At 35.5% G+C, this 22,697-nt stretch overlaps 1 protein-coding gene and 1 pseudogene across 1 annotated transcript; both read left to right on the top strand.

Annotated features, from left to right (window-relative positions):
* Positions 1–4,402: 4,402 nt before the first annotated feature.
* Positions 4,403–7,166, top strand: LOC132268286 (7-deoxyloganetin glucosyltransferase-like). Its single transcript, XM_059769118.1, has 2 exons — positions 4,403–4,948; positions 5,985–7,166. The coding sequence occupies exons 1-2, from the start codon at positions 4,504–4,506 to the stop codon at positions 6,926–6,928; spliced, it is 1,389 nt and encodes a 462-aa protein (XP_059625101.1). The 5' UTR covers positions 4,403–4,503; the 3' UTR covers positions 6,929–7,166.
* Positions 7,167–9,321: 2,155 nt separating this feature from the next.
* On the top strand, positions 9,322–22,418 carry LOC132270601 (7-deoxyloganetin glucosyltransferase-like; annotated as a pseudogene).
* Positions 22,419–22,697: the final 279 nt, after the last annotated feature.

Genomic DNA, 22,697 nt, shown 5'->3' with positions numbered 1-22,697 from the left:
GCTTAATTTACTAGCATGCCACAATTTAATTCTAAGCTATATACCATCATTAGAATTAAATCCTAAATAAAGAAAATAAATAAATCAAATTAAAAAAAAACTTGAACAAATCATGCTCACAAGTTGTATATGCTTATAAAACAATCAATATAACAATAATATAAACCTAAGACATTCCTTACCTCAATTTGAGATGAAAATCTCAAAAGCCACCAAAATGAAACCACTCTGTATTCGAAGAAACTTCGGGGTTTTGTCGGGGACAACACGATCTACATGAACCCCCATCAAAATCACAACTTGACTTCAAACCTGAACTCAAGATTTGGCCAAAAAAGGGTTCTAATAAGGGTGAAAGATGCGTGCTATCAAGATAAGCACAAAACGCGAAGGCACTACAACTTTATAACAAAGGGAAGGAGGTTTACTTGAGAGAAGAAGGGTGACAGCCCCCTTTGGGCAGCCATGGGAGCTCCTGGTCGTGCTTGATGAGAGGAGAAGATGGCTTTTTAACCTCCTATTTATAGAAAATCTCAAAAAGTGCCCTAAACGGGCCCCGCCGGGTCCGAAAAAGTGAAATTTGAGCAAACGCTCTCAAACGGCAAAACTTCGTGAACAAAAAAGATTCAAAATGAGAAAATATGAACAACAGAAGAAATGGCATTGAAAACTTAGTCCCGAGCAGAAAGATATGACCCAAACAAGTTCATCGGGAACTAGGTCCAGAAACCCTGAAACTAGAGAAAATGACCAGAAGGAAATTCTATAAGTAAACGACTCGACAAAATATGAAAATGAATCCCGTACAAGGATCCAGGCTCAAAACAAAGTACTTTGCAATAACTTTCATTAATTGCACAATGGCCCCTACAAAAAGGGTTAACTACAAAACTGCCCTAGAATGAAAATATCTTCCAAAAGATATTTTCATAGATACACCTGAAATAAAATATCTTCAAAATATTTTTACGAAAAACACTCCAAGAAAATAAAAAAGATTCTGAAAAACTATGCATCCATGCCCCTATGGACACCGGGAGCAACTAGAGTACTTTACTGCAAAAGTAAAGATACGTATTTCATGGAAACCACTTAGAATGAGGATACGTGAAGTCAAAAACCAACTCCGAGCACAAGGAGTGAGGTTATGCCAACAAAGTGACAAACGAGGAAAAGACAAATAAGGAAGAGGACAAAACAGGGAAAAGGACGAAAAGTGAATAGTGTCGAAAAACGAAAAATGTGAAAATGACTCGGTCCTCAAAGGAAGTTGTCAATCCAAAGGAAAGAGTCTCAGAAACCATTTCTGAGCACTCGAGACGACACTAAGCGACGAGAAACTGAACTTAGACAAAAAATTTCAATAAAAAAATTCATCCGTGAAATTCTGAGGAAAAAGAAAAGAAAGGAAATGACCGGGTCATTACATCTATTGTGATCAACTACTTGCCTCCCACACATCTTAATGGCACTCGAATGGACTATCTTATTGCCACCAAAATTATTGCAAGTCAATATCACACCTGTCCTCATGGGTTTGCTTTCCTGTAAAGACTACTGCAATTTTGGTTACCATCTAAAAATGGATTTCATTCTTCCACCATGTTGTGTAGTCCCCTCATAACCTTTTTGAGAACTAGGATCGTAACTCCTCTTTCTAACTTTTCTTTTGACAAGACCCGAACACAGATTTATGCTAACTGTAGAAGACGTTGTAGAAGCTCCACCTGTTACTGTATTCTCTTGGAAAAGATACAAATTTTTCACCTTGGTGCCCTGTAGCACCACAAGAGAATCCATCACGACCATCATTGCTCCAACCTCTGTTACAACCTTGTAACCTTTGGAGTCTAGCACACCTACTTGAATAAGATTCATCTTCAGATTCGGTACATGTCGAACATCTGACAATGTTCTCACCAACTCAGTGTGCGTCTTGATCTTGACCATTTCAATTCCCAAAAATTTGAAAGCTTTCCTGTTCGCAGTCAAAATCAAACCACCTTTCACCTCTTTATAAGAAGAAAAAAAATCCCTACTGCGAAACATATGAACGGAACAACCAGAATCAAGAATCCAACTGTCATTAAATGATATACCTGAACACAAGGTTGTCATGAGAACATATTCGTCACTTTCCGAATCACTCGTTGTAGCAGTTGCCACAGAAGCTGCTTCTTGAACCTTCTTTTTGCCCTTCCCATTCTTTGCCTTTAGTTTGGGACAATGCTTGATGATGTGCCTTATTTCGTGACAGTAGTAACATTCCACATTTTTATGAGATCTAGATTTGCCCCTATTACCAGAACTCTTTGTCTCACTTTTGCCTCTTACAATTAGACCCTCGGCCTGTTCATCTTCAATATTTTCAGACACCTTTTTTCTCAACTCCTGAGAGTTCAATGAGGATTTAATATCCTCCATACTAGTAGTGTCTTTTCTATAGAGTAATGTGGTAACAAAATGCTCATAGGAATGAGGCAAAGAACATAACAAAATAAGGGTTTGATCCTCGTTATCAATTTTAATATCAGTATTTTTTAAATCCATAATAATATAATTGAAATTATTAATATGCTCCTTAAGAGGCATAACTTCCTTCATACGAAGGGTGTAGTGTCTTTATTTCAGGTAAAGTCTGTTGGTGAGAGATTTCGTCATATACAGACTCTCCAATTTCAGCCACAACTTTGCCGCCGTGTCTTCATCAATAACTTCACGCAACACCTCATCAGCTAAATTCAAAATAATCGCACTGCGCGCCTTTTCATCGACCTCATCCTTGTCTTCATTCGATATAGTTGTTGGCAACTTGTCCTTCCCAAACAACACCCTCCTTAAACTTTGCTGAGTTAGCAGGGTCTGCATTTTAATGCGCCAAAGACTGAAACTAATCTTGCCATCAAATTTCTCAATCTCATATCTGGTCGACATATAAAAAAACTCCTCAAAATATTTCTTGGTGAATAGTACCGTATTTGTGAACAGTACCTGAAAAGTATCTGTGCCAGTATCGTACGTGTGAACAGTATTTGTACACAATACACAAACCGATCTCTGATACCAATTTGTTATGAAATAATGATCGAATAGGAGTTTATGAGAATAATAGAAAATTAATGACAAGAAAAATAAAATAGGCACACATACAAACGAGATAAGGATTTACATGATTCGGTTATGCCTACATTTATGGGGAGAAGACAAAACAATATTTTACTATAGAAATAAAGAAATACAAGGTAAAATGGCTCACACCCAAAATCTAATTACACTCAAAATCTCTTACACACTAACTGATATTACAAACTCACACAACCGAATGATTTTGGATGATCCCATTGCATGAGATTTACAAGATATATATAGGCAGAAGTGAGGCGGCAAATCAGCTTGTTCTCCAAACACCAAACAGCTATCATACAAAAAAAAGAAAAAAAGAATAAAAAAGAAAAAAAAAAAAATGATTAGCTAGCAGCCGAATCGTTGACCACGTAATGTCAGATTCCAAAAGCTTCTTGATGAAGCTGTAATTAATGACCAATTGAAGATGCATGGGAGAGAAAGTGATGTCACACTTTTGCTGGTGCATGTTTCAATAAGGAGGAGGGGCTGAAGTATTTCATATGAATACCAAATACTTGATCACCACGAAAAGGTAACTGGTGCATCCAAGTTGTCAGATCAAAAAATTTGAGCCACAAATTACTCAACACTATGTTACTTGTGATAAATTTCCATTTCAGTTTCAGTTCTTATGTTACTTGTAGTTGCATGTTTAATATATTTCCTTCTTTTGCCAGTTAACAAAAAAAAGAAAAAGAAAATACTAGACACCTAATAAGAAACGAAAGTTAACTACATTTCGATCACTGAATACACAAAAGACATCGGAGAGAATATATTTCATTTGTTCAATGAGAGGCCTTAAACAAACGTTGATACTGATGGGAGTATTGCTGAGATAAACAGAGAAGTTGATACTAATTGAGACAATGGCTGACTAACCTGGAAAATTCTACTGGTCCCGGAAACCACTATTGACCTCTTGAGTCCTATGGGCCAAGAGAAAATCTCAACTAATTGAGGAAAGGTACAAGTTCTGGGAAAGCATGTGATCAGTTTTCAGGAAAGGACTAAAATTTCTTATAGTGCAATTTTTACCCCATCACACACAAGACGTCCACAAGTCCATCCAACTTGTCCTCCCTGGAATGATAGTCATTAAAAAAACATGTCACATTCTAACTTTCCCTATCAATGTTGTCTCATGGATCGACCATTTCCATAAATGTGCAATTATGTCCTTACAATTAATCCGAACCTACTTTTCCGGCATAGTTTTGTACATCCACCTTTATAAATGATCCAAATTTCTCCTTGAAATTTGTTGTGAGGAGGCAAAAACCCAAGTTAGAGAGAGAGAACTTGAGAGAGCTGACGGTGACCCAGAGGCCTCATGCGGTTTGCATTCCATACCCAGCACAAGGCCACATTGGGCCAATGCTAAAGTTGGCAAAGTTACTTCACCACAAAGGCTTCTACATAACCTTTGTCCACACACACTTCAACTATGCTCGTCTTCTCAAGTCCAGAGGCCCCCACTCTCTCTGTGGCTCACCAACCTTTCGCTTCGAAACCATTCCCGATGGCCTCCCACCACCGCAGAACCCAGACGCCACACAAGACATCGTCGACCTCTCCATCTCCACCGCCAAAAACTGCTTGGTACCATTTCGTAATCTTTGTAACAGACTCAATTCTATGTCATCGTCAGACGTACCTCCAGTGTCTTGCATTGTCCCCGATGGGACCATGACCTTCGGACTTCAAGTAGCAGAAGAATTGGGAGTTCTTGGTGTGTTGCTCTGGACGGTCAGTGCATACTGCTTATTGTGCTATTTACACTTCCCTGTACTCATTCAACGAAGTTTCACACCACTTAAAGGTACGTGCCTGTGTGTGTGTCTATATATATATATTATATGAAATGAAAATGCTGTCTCATGCAATTTTTATAACTTTGAAATTTTTTGTCAGTTTTAGTACAAGAGTGTGCACTCCCTGAACTCATCCATACTGTTCTAATTTCTAACTTAATATATAGTAAGTTGCCTAGGCAGTGTAAGTAAGGCAGAAAATTAGACTGACTTTGTGTCTTCGTTGAATTAATATATTAAAAAAAAAAACACGCAACATATATTCTTTTGGTGAATTGTCTGCCAGTTTATTGTAACTTCACAAGTGAAGATTGATTCAATGCACGAGAGATGTTTGGATCGCTCGACTAACAGTAAGGGACGAGTGTGAGATGATCCTTACGGTCCTCCCCTGGCATTGAATAAGATTTTAATTCTCCAACTGGTAAAAACATATATATTACAAGAATAGTAAGGGCACGTGATTGTTTTATTAGGTCAGACAGCTGGGGAGTGGGGACCTCATTAATTTAATCTGACAGCTTATATGTATTACACACAGAGGACCACAAACTATATGTATTACACACAGAAGAAACTGTACATCAACATAAGGGCCAATTGAACATTGGGCCAGATCCAAACATTACATGAAGCCCACCCATTACCTAATTCCCACCCCAGTGAGCTCAAGCTTCGTCTCTAACACCAAGAGGAATACTGCTCTGGTTGCCATCCAGAGCACCATGCATCTGGGTGTTGGTTTGATCATCGTTAAGAATGAAGGTAGGAGGAAGATTCCATTCCAGCATTACCCTTCTAGTTGCTGCCGAGTCCTTCCATTGCGTAGTTCCCAGTTTTCCTTTAATTGTTTCCAAGATGTAATTCATGACCTGGTTCATGCGATTCTTTTTCATTAGATTCTTATATTTATTATTTTGATTTAAACTTTTAATGATATTGTTATCATAGTTTCCTCCAGCTAAAATGAATTTGGCCACGGGTGGCAATTATGAACCTGGTCTGTGGCTCAAATGTAAATTCTAATAATATTTAGTTTTACAGATGCAAGTTATCTAACAAATGGGTATTTAGACACGGTTATTGATTGGATCCCCGGAATCAAAAGCATCCGTCTACGAGAACTCCCGACCTTTCTCCGAACAACTGACCCAAATGATCGCATGCTCGAATTTGCCAAGGGTGAAATTCCACAATCTCACAAAGCCTCCGCTGTCATCTTGAATACATTTGATGCCTTGGAAAGCGATGTTTTGGAGTCACTTTCGTCCATTCTCAAACGTATCTACACAATCGGACCTCTTCAACTTCTTCTCAACTGGGTCTCAGACGATGATACGAAGGCAATCGGATCCAACCTCTGGAAAGAAGATCCGGTTTGTCTCGAATGGCTCCATTCACAAGAACCTGAATCAGTAGTTTACATAAACTTCGGAAGCATAACAATCATGACACCCAATCAGTTGGTTGAGTTTGCATGGGGACTTGCTCAAAGCATGCAAAAGTTCTTGTGGATCATCCGACCCGATCTCGTCACGGGTGACCTAGTTCTTCCACCCGAATTTGTGACACAGACTGTAGATAGAGGTTTGTTAGGAAGCTGGTGTGACCAAGAACAAGTGCTGAACCATCCCTCCATTGGAGGGTTTTTAACACATTGTGGCTGGAATTCTACGATCAAAAGCGTGAGTGCAGGAGTGCCGATGAGCTGTTGGCCCTTCTTCGCAGATCAACAGACGAATTGTATGCGCATTTGCACACAGTGGGATGTTGGCATTGAGATTGATAGTGATGTGAAGAGAGAGGAAGTGGAGAGGTTAGTTAGAGAGTTAATGGAGGGAGAGAAGGGTAAGGAGATGAAGAAGAGGGCGATGGATTTGAAGAAGAAAGCTGAGGAGGCCACTAGTCCTAGGGGAGGCTCTTCTGTCTTGAATTTGGACAAAATGTTGGAAGTGCTTCTGTCCCCTCACAAAGTATCCTTGGCTTAGATTTAGCAGCTCTATATAATTATGTTGGGTTTGATAAATTTCCATTTCAGTTTCAGTTTTTATGTCACTTGGGAGTGTTCTGTCACTCACCTAGTTGAACAATGCAACAATTCTATTGCATATTATACGACAATTTTTAAATAATTAGTCACATATTCATCCTCTAATGCAAGGATGATGATGGTGATACTCATGCAATAATGCCCGATTGCCTGTCCATAAACTATTTAAAACTCTATTTTTTTTTTTTTTTTTTTTACATCGATAAGACATTTAGTTAGTCGCATGCATAGCAAAATACTAGACCAACTTTTAAATACTGCACAAGCAGTGTTACAGCCCAAAAATGGGCCTACAATACACAAGCTTCACGACTAAAACAGAACCAGTAGGCCTGGCTACAATGATTCAAACACGGGACCAACTGTCCCAATAATATGTACAGAATCTACAGAATACAATGTATAGAATAGATAGACCTATTCCGACTCGGTAATGATACCAAACATAGCCAAACCCAAAGCTAAGATTAAAGGATTTAGAAATAAATAAATAAAATGCATGATTTCTTGTAATTTTAAGCCAGAAATGCGTGACTTTTCACCTAAAACAAAAGCATGAAATTGGCTTAAAATGCGTGGCTTTACAGCTAAAACAAAAGCAGGAAATTATCGAAATGAATTATCTCATACCTTCATTAAAAATCATGTCAATGCAAACACCTCCATTGGGAGATAAGGTGTGACACTCAATTGATGTAGCTCCACCATATGATAAGATAGGGACCTGCTAATCAAATTAGAGGAATGAAGAAGAAAGAAAAAGTAAAATAGATGAAAATTAGTTTGGTACTCACTTATGATATATTTGAGATGACCAGAAGTAATCTTTATAATAAACTGCTCAAGTACAGCAAGCAAAGCGGTTGGATAATCAAATTTGATTCTCTTCATTTTAAAATCCAGACTACTTACTACATGAAAAGATATTATCCCAAAATCAATACTCGATGCATATATAAATGGGAAAGCAGTTCCCAATTCAAAAGGAATATCGATATTTTAAAAACCATATGAAATAATAGGGCCTGGTAACTTTAATATGATTATCATAATCAAAAAGTTCAATTTGTTAAGCAAAGTATCATAGTGAATTTCTAAATTGTCAAAACTATTAGATATCTGATGAAACAATAAGATGTCAAGAGCAAGTTGAGGAGTAATCAAAAGCAACATATGCAAATGCAAAACTAGAGAAATCAAATGATATTAAGTGGTTCAGCCACTAGGGCTTACGTTCACGGAGAAGAGAGGGGGATTCTTCTTATTCAGTATGTCTCAATGAAGATCATAGCAACACAATAAATAGTTTACTGTTCTAATTAAGAAAAATCAGTGATATCACGAGTTAAGGAAATTACCATCAATCACCATATCAACCCATAAATAATACAAATCCCATAAATCTCTCTTCTTCACCAATAGAAGTTGATCTGATTGTATGAAGAAATAAAGACATGTTCTCTGTGGTGTGCCTTACACTGTTGGGCTTGTAATGTTTTGGTTAGCCTGGGCAAACTATTCAGTTTGTACTTCTCCTGGTTTTATAAAATTTATTTACCTTTCAAAAAAAAAAAAAGCGGAGGCATGGAACTAAGCATTATAGTAAAAAGACATCCAGCATGAAAAATTGAAAATAGCTTGCTTGATCATGTTTAATATTTGTTATTAGAGTTGGATTTGGAGGCCGGTCTAATAGAATGTCAGGTTATGACGTTGAAGTATTCTCAATGGGACAATACTTGGTCCTGCCCTTTCAGGTTATGACGTTGAAGCATTCTCAATGTCAGGTTATGACGTTGTCTAATAGAAACAAATCTTCAAAGCTATTTGAAATTGCCTTCTTTCGATCCGTTTGGTGTGCCTAATCACGATTTGGATCTTCCTCAATCCGTTTAAATAACCAAAACCTCAATAGGTTTTTCCTCGATCCGTTTGGTGTGCCTACTGATCACCATTTAGAAATGAGAGCTCTGTTCCAGAATATGTCTCTGTGTTTGCTGGCTTGCCCCAACTTTTTTAATTTTCAATTGGTTCTCAACGGTAGTTTGTCTAATTTGGCTTGGGCAGATTGGTATGGCTTTCATTATGTATTCTCAATGGGACAATACTTGGTCCTGCCCTTTCAGGACGAATTTTGTCTCCAATGATGGATTGGACATGTTACCATCGTGTCCCTACAATTAATTCGACCTTTCGTTACTTACTTTTCATGCATGAACATAAAATTTTATACATCCACTTTTACATATTGATACAAATTTCTCCTCCTTGAAATTTGCAGTGACGAGGCAATTAAGTACCCAAGTTAGAGAGAGAGAGAGAGAGAGAGAGATGGCAAAGACCCAGAGGCCTCACGCGGTTTGCATACCGTACCTTGCACAAGGCCATATTGGGCCAATGCTAAAGTTAGCAAAGCTACTTCACCACAAAGGCTTCTATATAACCTTTGTTAACACAGAGTTCAACTATGCTTGTCTTCTCAAGTCTAGAGGCCCCCAATCTCTCCGTGGCTCGCCAACCTTCCGCTTCGAAACTATTCCAGATGGTCTCCCACCACCACAGAACCCCGACGCCACCTAAGATGTCACCGAGCTCTGCATATCCACCCGCCAAAAACTTCTTGGTCCCATTTCGTAAACTTTGCAATAGACTCAATTCTATGTCGTCGTCAGACGTACTTCCTGTGTCTTGCATCATCCCCGATGGGACCATGAGCTTCGCGCTTCAAGTAGCTGAAGAATTGGGAGTTTCCAGTGTGTTGTTCTGGACAGTCAATGCATACTGCGTGTTGTGCTATCTGCATTTCCCTGAACTCATTCAGCAAGATTTCACACCACTTTAAGGTATTATTCACACCAAGGTTGTGCAATCTCTTGGGGGAATGTTTTATAAGGACAATTTTGAGATCCATACAATCCTAACTGTCCTAGAAGTGCCCTAACTGATAAAAAATAAAATTACAATTATAGTATGGGCATCTGTTGAGCACAAGGCTTTGCAGTCTTTGATTACATGAAAGTGGCACACATGTTGATCCCACTTTCATGTAATCTTTGGCTTTGCAACCTTCCACCTAACAATTCGGTGAGTTTTTTTAACTTTAAATATCATTTTTCATATTGAGAAAAATGATTAGAGTGAATTGTTTAAATTAAAAAAAAAAAAATTATTGGTCATTAAATGCACAATAAGAAAGTGGAATACTCTACTTACTTGTATGGTGCAAACCTGATCAATTAAAATTATTCAGTCAGACAATTTATTATAGTACTTCCTCCTAAAAATAACTGCTCTAATCAAACAGCTATATGCATATATGTAGATTTTGGTTCTTAATTTTATTTTATTTTGGTGTTTTTTTTTTTTCTGAATATATTTTGGTGTTGCAAACAAAAAAAGAAAAAGTATATATGTATTAAATGTAAGATTTGTGTGGGAGAGTGGAAGACCACAATTCAACTAATTGTCACACGAGTACGTACCATCCCTATCCATGGGAATGACGTAGCACTAAGTCACTAACCAATGGCGGAGCTACATAGTCCTTTTTATCAGTTCAAAGTTAAAAGTCCCATTTTGAAAGAATGAAGCAAAAAAAAAAAAATAAATAAATAAATAAACAAAAGGCACATTCCTTTTCTCAGGACCGTCACCAAGGTCCCAGCCAATCAAATGCATTTATTAGGCCTCCCAAAAAAAAAATTAGTCCCTTATATTTAGACCTCATTTAATGGCATGTATTGATGTGAGTGGTACAATTTAATTCTATCATATTTTCATTCGACAAGTGGTATTTTACACCTAAATTTTCTCCCCTTCTCCTCTTTTCTATTTTTTTTAATCTTTTTTACTTGTACTAAACTCTTAATTTTTATTTATTTATTTTATCCTTATCCCTTACTATCCTCATTACAGACGAATTATCTGATATTCCTAACCAATTCCGTGTATTTATAGTAGTCCCTACAATTTAATTTCTATCTAAAGGATAATTGGTATTTCAAAGTGATAAAACATTTCATCTATCCTTATATTGAGCTAGCCCTGCCTTTTCTCTCCGAGAGGACTCCAAAATATTTTTTTTAAACCCAAAATTCAAACAAATCACACATCTATAATATATTGCCCCTAATAAGGCTCCAAGCCTCCAACACTCTACCTAACCTTTGGGGGAGGAGAAATTATATGATATCTAAAAGCCATTGATTTTTTTTTTTTTTTTTTAACATCATTACCCATCCCACATTTCTAGATACAGAAAGGACCCCTCAATATTAATTTTTTTTTTTTAACATCATTGGTGTTGGGAGATTTCGACATCTACAATACAGTCACATGTGAGTGATAAGTAAAATTAATTTTGTTTTCGATTAATTTAGTTATTTTCCGATTGTCTTTGATTATTACTTGATTATTCACGAACTAATTAAAGAGGTTAATTAATATTTGAATTATTTTAGCAAATTTGTGAAACTTTTGATTAGTAAATAATAAAAAGAAAATTATTAATTAAAAGATTAATGGATCCATATATTATTTTATTTAAAATTTTAGTCCACAAAATTCTATTGCTATTTTGGATTTAAGTAAATTATGTTATTTTATTATTCATCCATTAAATATGAATTCTTAATTAGATTTAATTATATAAATTCATTTTTTTAACTATAATTTAAATATATTAATATAAATTTTTTTATTTTATATTTTATATTTTTGTTTAATTTTTTTAAATGATATTTTTGTCAAAGGTTGCCACCATTGAAATGAATTTCTGGCATGGCCACTATTGTCTCTAATTGAATATAGTCTTTGGCTCAAATATAAATTTTAATACTTTAAGTTTAACAGATGTGAGTTAACTAACAAACGGGTATTTAGACATCGTTTATTGATTGGATCCCCGGAATCAAATTCATCCATCTACGAGAACTCCCAACCCTTATCCGAACAGCCGACCTGAATGATTAAATGCTTGACTTTGCCTAGGGTGAAATTCCACAATCTCACAAAGCCTCGGCTGTCATATTGAACACATTTGATGCCTTGGAAAGAGATGTTTTCGAGTCACTTTCGTCCATTCTCAAACATGTCTACACAATTGCGTAAATACTCTAATTAATTTGTGTTAAACATTAATCACAAATTATCATAAATTCCTAAATCTTAGAACCTCAATTAATTTCACATCCTTATAATGCATAAATAAATATAGTTAGATATACATACCTCGATTCATGATATCAAACCTTGTTGAGATTAAATCCAACGTCCAGATCCTTTAACCACAAACCAATCAGCAACTCTGATCAACAGGAAAAGGCGAAAACTGGTTTCTCTTTCTTGGCCTTTTGCGCACATAAAACTTTTATGTGTTGTATCCTTAATCGTACATAATTGACGGAGTATATGCACTTTTATAAAGACAGAGAGAGGACCAATTTTCCTTTTAGTAACATAATTTTACTTTCCATCAAAGTAAGGAATAAGAAAGGAAAACACTTCTTCAATAAGTAATTACCAAAAAGGTAATTATAAGTTGACCAAAAAATAAATAATATTAATTGATATCTATTTACTTAGCCACCAAGTAATATGTCACATGTCCAAATCATGTGGGCCACAATTAAATAAATAATCTTACATTCTCCCACTTGGCACATATGATAACTTCTGTAGTGATTTACTAAAATAGTCATTAGTGTGTACCATAAATCAAATTAAGGTATTAAGTTGGTCATCATAAATACCATGGTAAACAAACTACCAATGTGAGTCATGACGGTTGTATGTCACTAAATGACACAGTCCCTTCTATGTACCACAACACTAGTAACCCATTTAACATAGTCTATAAATGAGAAGCATTAATAAAGGTCTAGCAATAATGTCTTTCTAAGACTATTCCTGTTTTCATCATTTAAAGTAATACATGCATGTACATACATAAATTAATAGGAAATATCATAAACACATTTTAATGAGCTTAAAATGTCAAATATATATAAGTATTGTTAAGTAATCCACAACAAAATAATAATTAACTTTGATTATATTCAAGACCCATTCTTTCAACATGCCCTATGAATGTCTTGGGTGGTAATCTTTTTGTTAATGGATCTGCAACCATAAGTTGTGTGCTTATATTTTTAAAAGACACTCGTTGTTTCTGAACTTCTTATTTAACAGTAAGATATTTCAGCTCCATATGCTTAACGCCATTGGAATATTTATCGTTTTTAGTAAAGAAGACAACTGCGGTGTTATCACAATAAATTTTTAGCGATCTGGAAATTGAATCCATAACACCAAATCCCGAAATAAAGTTCCGCAACCACAAACCATGATTTGTAGCCTCAAAGCATGCTACAAACTCAACCTCCATAGCAGATGAAGCAATAATAGACTGTTTTGCACTTTTCTATGATATTGCCCCTCCAGCTAAAAGGAACAAATAACCAAAAGTGAATCTTATACCATCCACACATCCAGCAAAATCTGAGTCTGAGTAACCAATAACCTCTAAGTCACCATTCCTTTTAAATGTGAGCATATAATTCTTTGTTCCTTGTAAGTATCTCATGACTTTCTTTGCAGCTTTCCAGTGATACATTCCTGAATTGCTTTGGTATCTGCTTAGCATTCCAACTGCAAAACCAATATCTGGACGAGTGCAAAACTGTGCATATATCAAACTTCCCACAATAGATGCATAAGGAATATTTTGCATTTCTTTATATTCTAATTCATTCTTTGGGCATTGCATCAAACTAAATTTATCCCCTTTCTGTATTGGAACAATACTAGCTGAACAATGTTCCATACCAAATCTCTCTAGAATTCTCTCAATATATGTTTTCTGAGACAATCCTAACAATCCACGTGACCTATCACGGAATATTTCTATTCCTATCACGTAAGATGCCTCACCCATATCTTTTATCTCAAAAATCTTAGAGAGATAACTTTTAGTTTATGCAATAAACCAAGATCACTACTAGCAAGCAAAATATCATCAACATATAGAATTAGAAATATAAACTTACTCCCACTGACCTTCTAGTATATACACCGATCAACAGTATTTTCATTAAAACCAAAAGAAGTAATAATATCATTAAACTTAATATACCATTGTTGGGAAGCTTGTTTAAGTCTATATGTTGACTTCTTAAGTTTACAGACCATGCGTTCTTTACCTTCTAATTTGAAGCCTTCAGGTTAATCCATATAGACTTCTTCTTCTAAACTCCCATTTAGGAAAACTGTTTTCACATCCATTTGATGCAACTCTAAATCATAATGAGTTACAAACGCCATGATAATTCTAAAGGAATCCTTCTTAGATACAGGAGAAAATGTTTCTTTATAATCAATGCCTCCTATCTGAGTGAAGCCCTTGGCTACAAGTCTGGCTTCATATCATTTAATATTGCCATTAGAGTCGCATTTGGTCTTAAAGACCCATTTACACCCGACTTGTTTAAATCCTTCAGGCAATTCAACGAGTTCCCAAACTTTATTTTGTTCCATTGACTTCAACTCTTCATTCATGGCATTAATCCAATTAGTAGAATTATTACTATTAATGGCTTGTGAATATGTAACTGGATCCTTACATATCCATATATCAAAATCAGATTTATGTAGATATACCACATAATCATTCGGAATGGCAGGTCTCTTTTCTCTTTGAGACCGTCTTAATGTTATTCCTTGTGGTTCTTCTATAACTTCATTGGTGATAGTTTCATTATGGAGTTGTTGATCATTTAATTATTCTTCATTATTATGCAATTCAACAACTGGAGAAACAACTATTTCTTTAGAAGTTGTGGGTAAAGGGATTTGTACCCTAACTTCTTGAATGATCACATTCTCATTTCTATCACTCCCACTGATTTCACCATCCTCAATGAATCTGGCATTACCGGTTTCAACAATTCTTATACTATGTGTAGGACAGTAAAACCTATACCCTTTGGATTTTTCTGGGTAACCAATAAAGTACCCACTAACTGTTCTAAAATCCATTTTCGTTTCATGTGGATTATAAATCCTAGCTTCCGCTGGGCAACCCCAAACATGCAGGTGCCTTAAACTAGGTTTCCTTCCTGTCCACAGTTCAAATGGAGTTTTTGAAACTGCTTTACTAGGAACCCTATTTAATATATACGTAGCAGTTCTAAGAGCATACATCCACAATGATATAGGTAACGAGGAATTACTTAACATACTTCTAACCATTTCCATAAGAGTACGATTAAGCCTTTCAGCTACGCCATTCTGCTGTGGCGTGCCTGGCATAGTGTATTGAGCACAAATGCCACGCCTTTCCAGGAATTTAGCAAACGGTCCAGGGCATTGACCCGTTTCATCATACTTTCCATAATATTCACCACCTCTATTTGACCTTACTATTTTCACTTTTTTATTTAGTTGCCTTTCAACCTCATTTATGTATACTTCAAGAGTAGTCACTGCTTGAGATTTTTCATGCAACAAATAGATATATCCATAACGTGAAAAATCATTTATAAAGGTGATAAAATATTTTTCTCCACCAAAAGATGGAACATCAAAAGGTCCACAAATATCTGTATGAATAATTTCAAGAAGCGCTATACTTCTTGTGGCTCCTTTCTTTGTGTGTTTGGTTTGTTTACCTTTAATACAATCCACACACACAATAAAATCAGTAAAATCTAGATTCCAAAGAATTCCATCTTTTACTAATCTTTTTAACCTTTCACTGGATATATGACCCAATCTTTTATGCCACAAGAAAGATGAATTTTCATTAATTGAGCTACATTTGGTTCCAACATTATGATGCAAGGTCAAAAGTGTTTCAGAAACTAAATCATCAAGCTTTATCTTGTATAAACCATCAACAAGAATACCAGAACCAGCAAAATAGGATTTTTTGAACAAACTGAAACATCCATTACCAAATTTAAATGAAAAACCATCAATATCAAGTTTGGACAAAGAAATCAAATTGCGGGAAATTGAAGGAACATAAAGAGTTTTAAACAAATCTAAATCAAATCCACTATCTAAAACTAAACGAAATGTCCCAATGGCTTCAACTGGAATTTTCTCCCTATTCCTTGTGAAAAAGAAATCATCATTTGGATTTGTGGTTTGGGTTGAAAGGAATCCCTGCATCGTATTGGAAATATGAACATTAGAGCCTGAATCAACCCACGAAGTATTAGAAGGAACTTCAATTAAATTTGATTCAAAACATACAAAAACCAAAGGCTTACCCTTCTTTTCGAACCATTCTTTACGTTTTTATGCAATCTTTCTGAAAGTGTCCAGATTTGTTACAAAAATGACACTTATCATTCTTGCGTTCCTTCTTTTGAGTAGCTTGATCAGAATCCTTTATTTGGGGTGTTGTTGGCTTAATGCCTTTTCCAGGCCTTTTTCCCAAATTTCTTTCTAGCTTTTTGAGTCATGAGATGAACATTATGATTATCTTGTTGCTTAAGTCTTTCTTCCTCCTGAACTAACATACTGGCCAATTCATTCACATTCCACTTGTACTTAATAGTGTTATAGTGAATTTAAAATGGCTCATACTGAGTAGGTAAGAAATTGAAAATAAATTGAACAAGAAAAGTCTCATCCACATTTATCCCTAAAGTTTTCAATTTCACAACAAGATTAGTCATGTCAAGAACATGCTCATGTATACTACGAGTACCATCAAAACGCATAGTAGTGAGGTTAGCCATTAATTTCCCTGTAAGAGACCTATCTGCAGTACGAAAATGTTCTTCAATATTTTTCAAATATTCTTAGCACTATCAGTATGGGGAAGAGTTGTTTTGATATTGTTTGCAATAGTCATTCATATAAACATAATACTCAATTTGTTCGATTTCTCCCAAACTTTATGGAGAGTATTTTCTTCCTCACTGCTTTCACTAGTAATAGCAGTAGGTTTCTCAATGTGAAATGCTAAATCAAGATCTAGCACACCTAAGTTGAACTGAACTTGCTCATTCCATTCTGAGAAGTTAGTCCCATTGAGAATTAGAACAGATGAAACATGCGAATTCACTGAAACAGGAAAAGATATTGCAATAAAATAATCATAATAAGGTAAATGCTCATAACATTAATACTTTGAGATAATAACACATATAAAAATAAATAAATACATTGTACAACTATGGTACCCCTTTGGGTAATAACCAAACAAAAAAAAAAAAAAAAAATGATGCTTAGATGTATTTATTTATATATATAGCTTCATTGGTGATGCACTAAGTAATTAAATAGACAAGTTACCTTTGGATATCCTATATCTATCCAATTAAAATTTACATACAACCCCTTAATGATTATTTAATCACTTGAAAATTAATTCCCTTTGAGGAATTATTTCTAATAATTGAATAAACCCAATATTCATGAATTTTACAAAAAATTATAAGCATTATTATTCATGAAATATTGCAATTATGTCAACCACTAAAATTAATATCCATTAATCATTATAGTTAAGCCACTTTGGTAGCTACCAACCTTTCTATAATATGAATATTTAATTTTCTAGTAATAAATTCAACATTAAATTACCCACCATGTTATGCACACATAATTTACAAAGTCAATTAATTAAACTGCTAGTGGGTGTCCTAAAATTTCATATATATATATGTACTGTAGGTGTATATCAATAAGCATATGTAATCATGTACAAAACAAAAGTCAACATTACAATTTGGCACCTCGTTTTGCGCAGAATCTTCATTCTGTATACCACTAATAGTGATGCACGAAAATCACTTAGATTTGTCTTATTAGGCTTATATATATATATATAAGTTATATATGTATAAATATATAACTATTCTACTGATAGTTAAACTATTCTATTGATAGTTAACTTTTAACCATTCATTAGGTACGAAAATCTGACAAAACTGATTACATACAAACAGATCCGTAATAGTAATTCAAAAACACTACTAGTGTACGAAATTGAAAAAGGTTTGATCAGATCTGTTAAATTAATATTATTTAATTGTTTAATTTTAATTTAAACTTAAACATATTATTTATGCAAGGATAATGGAAAAATAATGAGTTCCATAACGACAGGCTCTGATACCACATGTAAATACTATAATTAATTTGTGTTAAATATTAATCACAAATTATCATAAATTCCTAGATCTTAGAACTTCAATTAATTTTTGTTAGACCAAGAAGGGGGGGTTGAATTGGTCCTAGGTAGTTTCTTCTTCTTTTTCACTTGAGTACAAACATGCATAACATAGAAGATAAAACCAATGCAATCAATCAAATCACAATGACACAAGATATACAAGGAAACCTTATCAATAGAGACAAACCTTGGTTCTTGGCCTCAGCCAGTAAATGCCTCCACAAGTAGTATGAACCTTGTTATACACTCAGCTATCTCACTCACTGCACACACCCTTGTACAAGAATTGATACTAGCTTTCACAACCAATCCACACTCGCTAGTTCACCATCTTCACTTGCTGCATGCAACTAGTTACTCACTCAGCTGCCCCACTTTCCAACCACCTTGTACTCACTAGGACACTGACTTTCACAGCCTCTACACACACACAAGATCAAATAATGTGCACACAGGCACTCCCCCAATCCACAGCCCTTATGCTTGGACACAAAAGCTCTCAAGCGCTAATCAACAATGAAAGAAGGTGTTAACACACCAAATACAGAATACTTAAGCAGCAACACAAGATAAGAATGAATACACAGCCTAAGCAACACAAAAAAACCCTAGCTTCTCTTTTCTGCAATAGAGGGGTAGATCTGTCAACTCACAATGCAGCTTCACTTGATGATGAAACTAGGTTCCCACAGCCTTGAATAAGTCAAATACACTTGCTTGTATGGAATACACAAGTAGATAAGCAAGGTAGAACAAAATAGCTCCCATAAGGCAAAAACCCTAAAATCAAGGGTAATGAAGTAACTTCACAATGCAGCTCCAAGACTGGCTTGTAGTGGACTTCCACAGCTCTATATAGCCAAATAACACTTGCACAAATGTCTTCTTCAATAAACTCAGCAAGGTAGATCACATTAAGTGCACAATGAGATAAACCCTAAAACCAAGGGTAAAGAAGTAACTTCACTTTGTAGCTTCAGAACTGACCTGCACTTGTCACCCACAGCCTTGATATCTTCATACAACCCTGCTCAACAAGATTCACAATGATTTGAGCAAGGCATTACACTTTCACTTCACAAAGGCTCAAAACCCCAAGACTGAGGTTAGTATGGTCTCTTCACAGTGTAGCTTCAGTTTAGGCTTGAAATAGACTCCCATAGCCTTGAATCATCAAAATAAACTTGCTTGGTTATAGAGAGCAATTTAAACAAAAAGTTATAACACTTATACTTCATAAGCAACCTTAATCTCACCAAACTTTAGTGTTCAAGCTTTCCAGGGCAACATTGTAATTCTGCCTTAGGAACACCCCAAACTTTACTCCCCCAGTCTTAAATAGGAAATATACACTTGCTCACATATTAATCACATCAAACAAAGCAAGGTATAACAATATGTATGCTCACAGCAGCCTCTTCAGAATTAAAAACCTATTTTGCAGCCTTCTCAAAACTTTTCCTTAAGATGCTTCAATTCTTCAAAAACCAAAGACTTTCTCAGTTTGAAAATAATTTTTTACACTAGGTCTAATGCTAGGACATGTTATAACAATTAGGACATACCATAGCAACTCATAAACAGCAAGTTAAAAGCTCACAGCAGGTGCACTTTGCTGCACCTGTAACTTTCTGGTTTAAGGGGTAAATCAGTAAATTCATGGCTGGACCTCCTTGATTTCAGTTCTCACAACTTTCATTTAACATATAGCATATGCTCCAATTTCCACTTCTTAGTTTATAACAAGTATATATTAAATCACAGTTCAAAACAAGCTTTACTGGTGTATTCAGCAGCAGCACTGTTCATTGGGACTAAAATGTAATTCTGCAGTAGCATAGCTCGGTTTTTGGTTCCTACATTCATATACTATCAATTTAGATATGCTCACATGAAAATCACAGTAATAGCTTGATGATATTGAACACACAGTGCACACAACAGGCTTTTGAACACTAATAAACTTAATTAATGAGGTCTAATGTACCATAAACTGAACTGATCAGTTTCTTGCCCTTGTTACCACTAAATCAGCTTTATACCACCACATCAAACATACTCAGTAGATAGATAATCAATAAATGGCTCGAGTTAAACAAGATACCCTCAGATTTCAAGTACTTAAACCAGAAAATCAAGCTTGTAAGGGTTTTAAGATACTAAAAGTAACAGCAGCTAGAATATAGTGAAACACATGTTAACTGTAGATGTAAATCAACAAAACAAACTTGCCTTAACCTTATTTATGTGTCATTACCAACTTAAGCCAAATGCAGCACCTCAAACCTTGCTTTTACACTAGAAATCAGCAACTACCAGCCCTCTTTTTCTTCTTCAAGTTGTATACTCAGATTAGTGTGATTCTTAGGCAAATTTAGCTCACTTGATAGATGTATAACTCAGTAAAATATCTTCATTATAGTCTCTCGAGAGTTCTTTTTCATTTCAGCTTATTTTGCAGCTCTTTTGCTTTTTTTAAAGGAGGCCACTTTTGCAAGAAGGCTATAACAGCCTCTTTATAGTCACACTCAAAACCCTAGTGAGGATAAGACCTTCTCACTACAACCAATGATTGAACATGCACCTTTTTCTTTACAGGACCACAAGGCCACGTGGCAGCAAGCTTTTCATACCTCATTTGTACACAAACTCCCTCAAACACCCCTTTGCTGTTACATATTGAACACTAGAAAAAAATGCTGAGCTTAATCATATAAATGAAGACCATTTTGTACAATGCACCATATGTAGAGTATCTCACACTATCTCAGCAATTTGAATTGACCAAGATATCCTCGAGTCTCTTGACAGATTTACAAAAATACCCTTCAATGAAAACATCAAAGAACTTTGCTGCAGCTTGTATATTTATATGTAACTCATGAAATTAAGGTCTGTGATGCAATGTACAATTCCCAGCAAGTGCTATTAAAGGTTACACACATGTAGAAAGACTAGAATACCCCTCCAACTCATGAACCTTTAATATCTCTTGGCAGCCCTCTGAAATAGTAATAGTAATGCTGAGAATGTATGGTATACTCTTGACATTAAAAGTGCAAAACCTCTTGATCAAACATGGGATCAACAATTTCACATCCTTATAACGCATAAATAAATATAGTTAGCTATACATACCTTGATTCATGATATCAAACCTTGTTGAGATTAAATTCAACGTCCAGATCCTTTAACCACGAACCAATCTATAACTCTGAGCAACAGAAAAAGGCGGAAACTGGTTTCTCTCTCTTGGCCTTTTCTACACATAAAACTTTTACGTGTTGTATCCTTAATTGTACATAATTGATGGAGTATATGCACTTTTATAAAGGCAGAGAGAGGACCAGTTTTCCTTTTAGTAACATAATTTTACTTTCCATCAAAGTAAGGAATAAGAAAGAAAATCTCCAATAAGTAATTACCAAAAAGGTAATTATAAGTTGACCAAAAAATAAATAATATTAATTGATATCTATTTACTTAGCCAACAAGTAATATATCACATGTCCAAATCATGTAGGCCACAATTAAATAAATGATCTTACAAATTAGACCTCTTCAACTTCTTCTCAACCGGGTCTCAAATGATGATACGAAGCCAATCGGAACCTGCCTGTGGAAGCAAGATCCAGGCTGTCTTAAATGGCTCCATTCACAAGAACCTGAATCAGTAGTTTACATAAACTTCGGAAGCATAACAATCATGACACCCAGTTGGTTGAGTTTGCATGGGGACTTGCTAAAAGCATGCAAAAGTTCTTGTGGATCATTAGACCCGATCTGGTCACGGGTGACCCGCTAGTTATTCCACCCAAGTTTGTGATAGAAACTAAAGACAGAGGCCTGTTAGCAAGTTGGTGCGACCAAGAACAAGTGCTCAACCATCCCTCCAATAGAGGGTTTTTAACACATTGTGGGTGGAATTCTACGATCGAAAGTATGGGTGCAGGAATGCCGATGAGCTGTTGGCCCTTCTTCGCAGATCAACAGACGAATTGCTTGTGTATTAGCACGCAGTGGGGTGTTGGCAATGAGATTAATAATGATGTGAAGAGAGTGGAGGTGGAGAGGGAAGTTAATGGAGGGAGAGAAGGGTGAGGAGATGAAAATGAGGGTGATGGAGTTGAAGAAGAAAGTTGAGGAGGCTACTAGTTCTAGTGGAGGCTCTTTTTACTTAAATTTGGACAAAATGTTAAAGGAAGTGATTATGTCCCCTCACAAAGTATCCTTGGCTTAGATTTAGCAACTATATATAATTAATTATGTGGGATTTGATAAATTTCCATTTAAGTTACAGTTTTTATGTCACTTGAGTGAGTATATATTCTGTCACTCGACTAGTTGAACAATGCAACAATTCTCTATAAAACTTGTAGCTGCATGTTTAGTCTATGCCACTGTTTGCACTTTAGTCATGTTGACTTCAGGTGTAATTTTATTGCATTCATTCAAAGGTTCAGAGATTTTTCAATAATTAGTCACATATTCATGCTACAAGGCAAGGATGGTAATGGTG

The sequence above is a fragment of the Cornus florida genome, unplaced genomic scaffold (genome assembly GCF_030987335.1).
Source record: "Cornus florida cultivar Cherokee Brave unplaced genomic scaffold, ASM3098733v1 CherokeeBrave_3.0.0_Hap2_Chr08, whole genome shotgun sequence".
NCBI lineage: Eukaryota > Viridiplantae > Streptophyta > Magnoliopsida > Cornales > Cornaceae > Cornus > Cornus florida.
Note: the sequence above shows the minus strand (reverse complement) of the source record. Positions and strands in the feature narration are given on the sequence as shown.

Coding starts and splice junctions, on each gene's coding strand:
- LOC132268286 (XM_059769118.1), top strand. CDS start 4,504: ATGCTAAAGTTGGCAAAGTTACTTCACCACAAAGGCTTCTACATAACC. Junction 4,949..5,984: donor AAGTTTCACACCACTTAAAG/GTACGTGCCTGT, acceptor TTAGTTTTACAG/ATGCAAGTTATCTAACAAAT.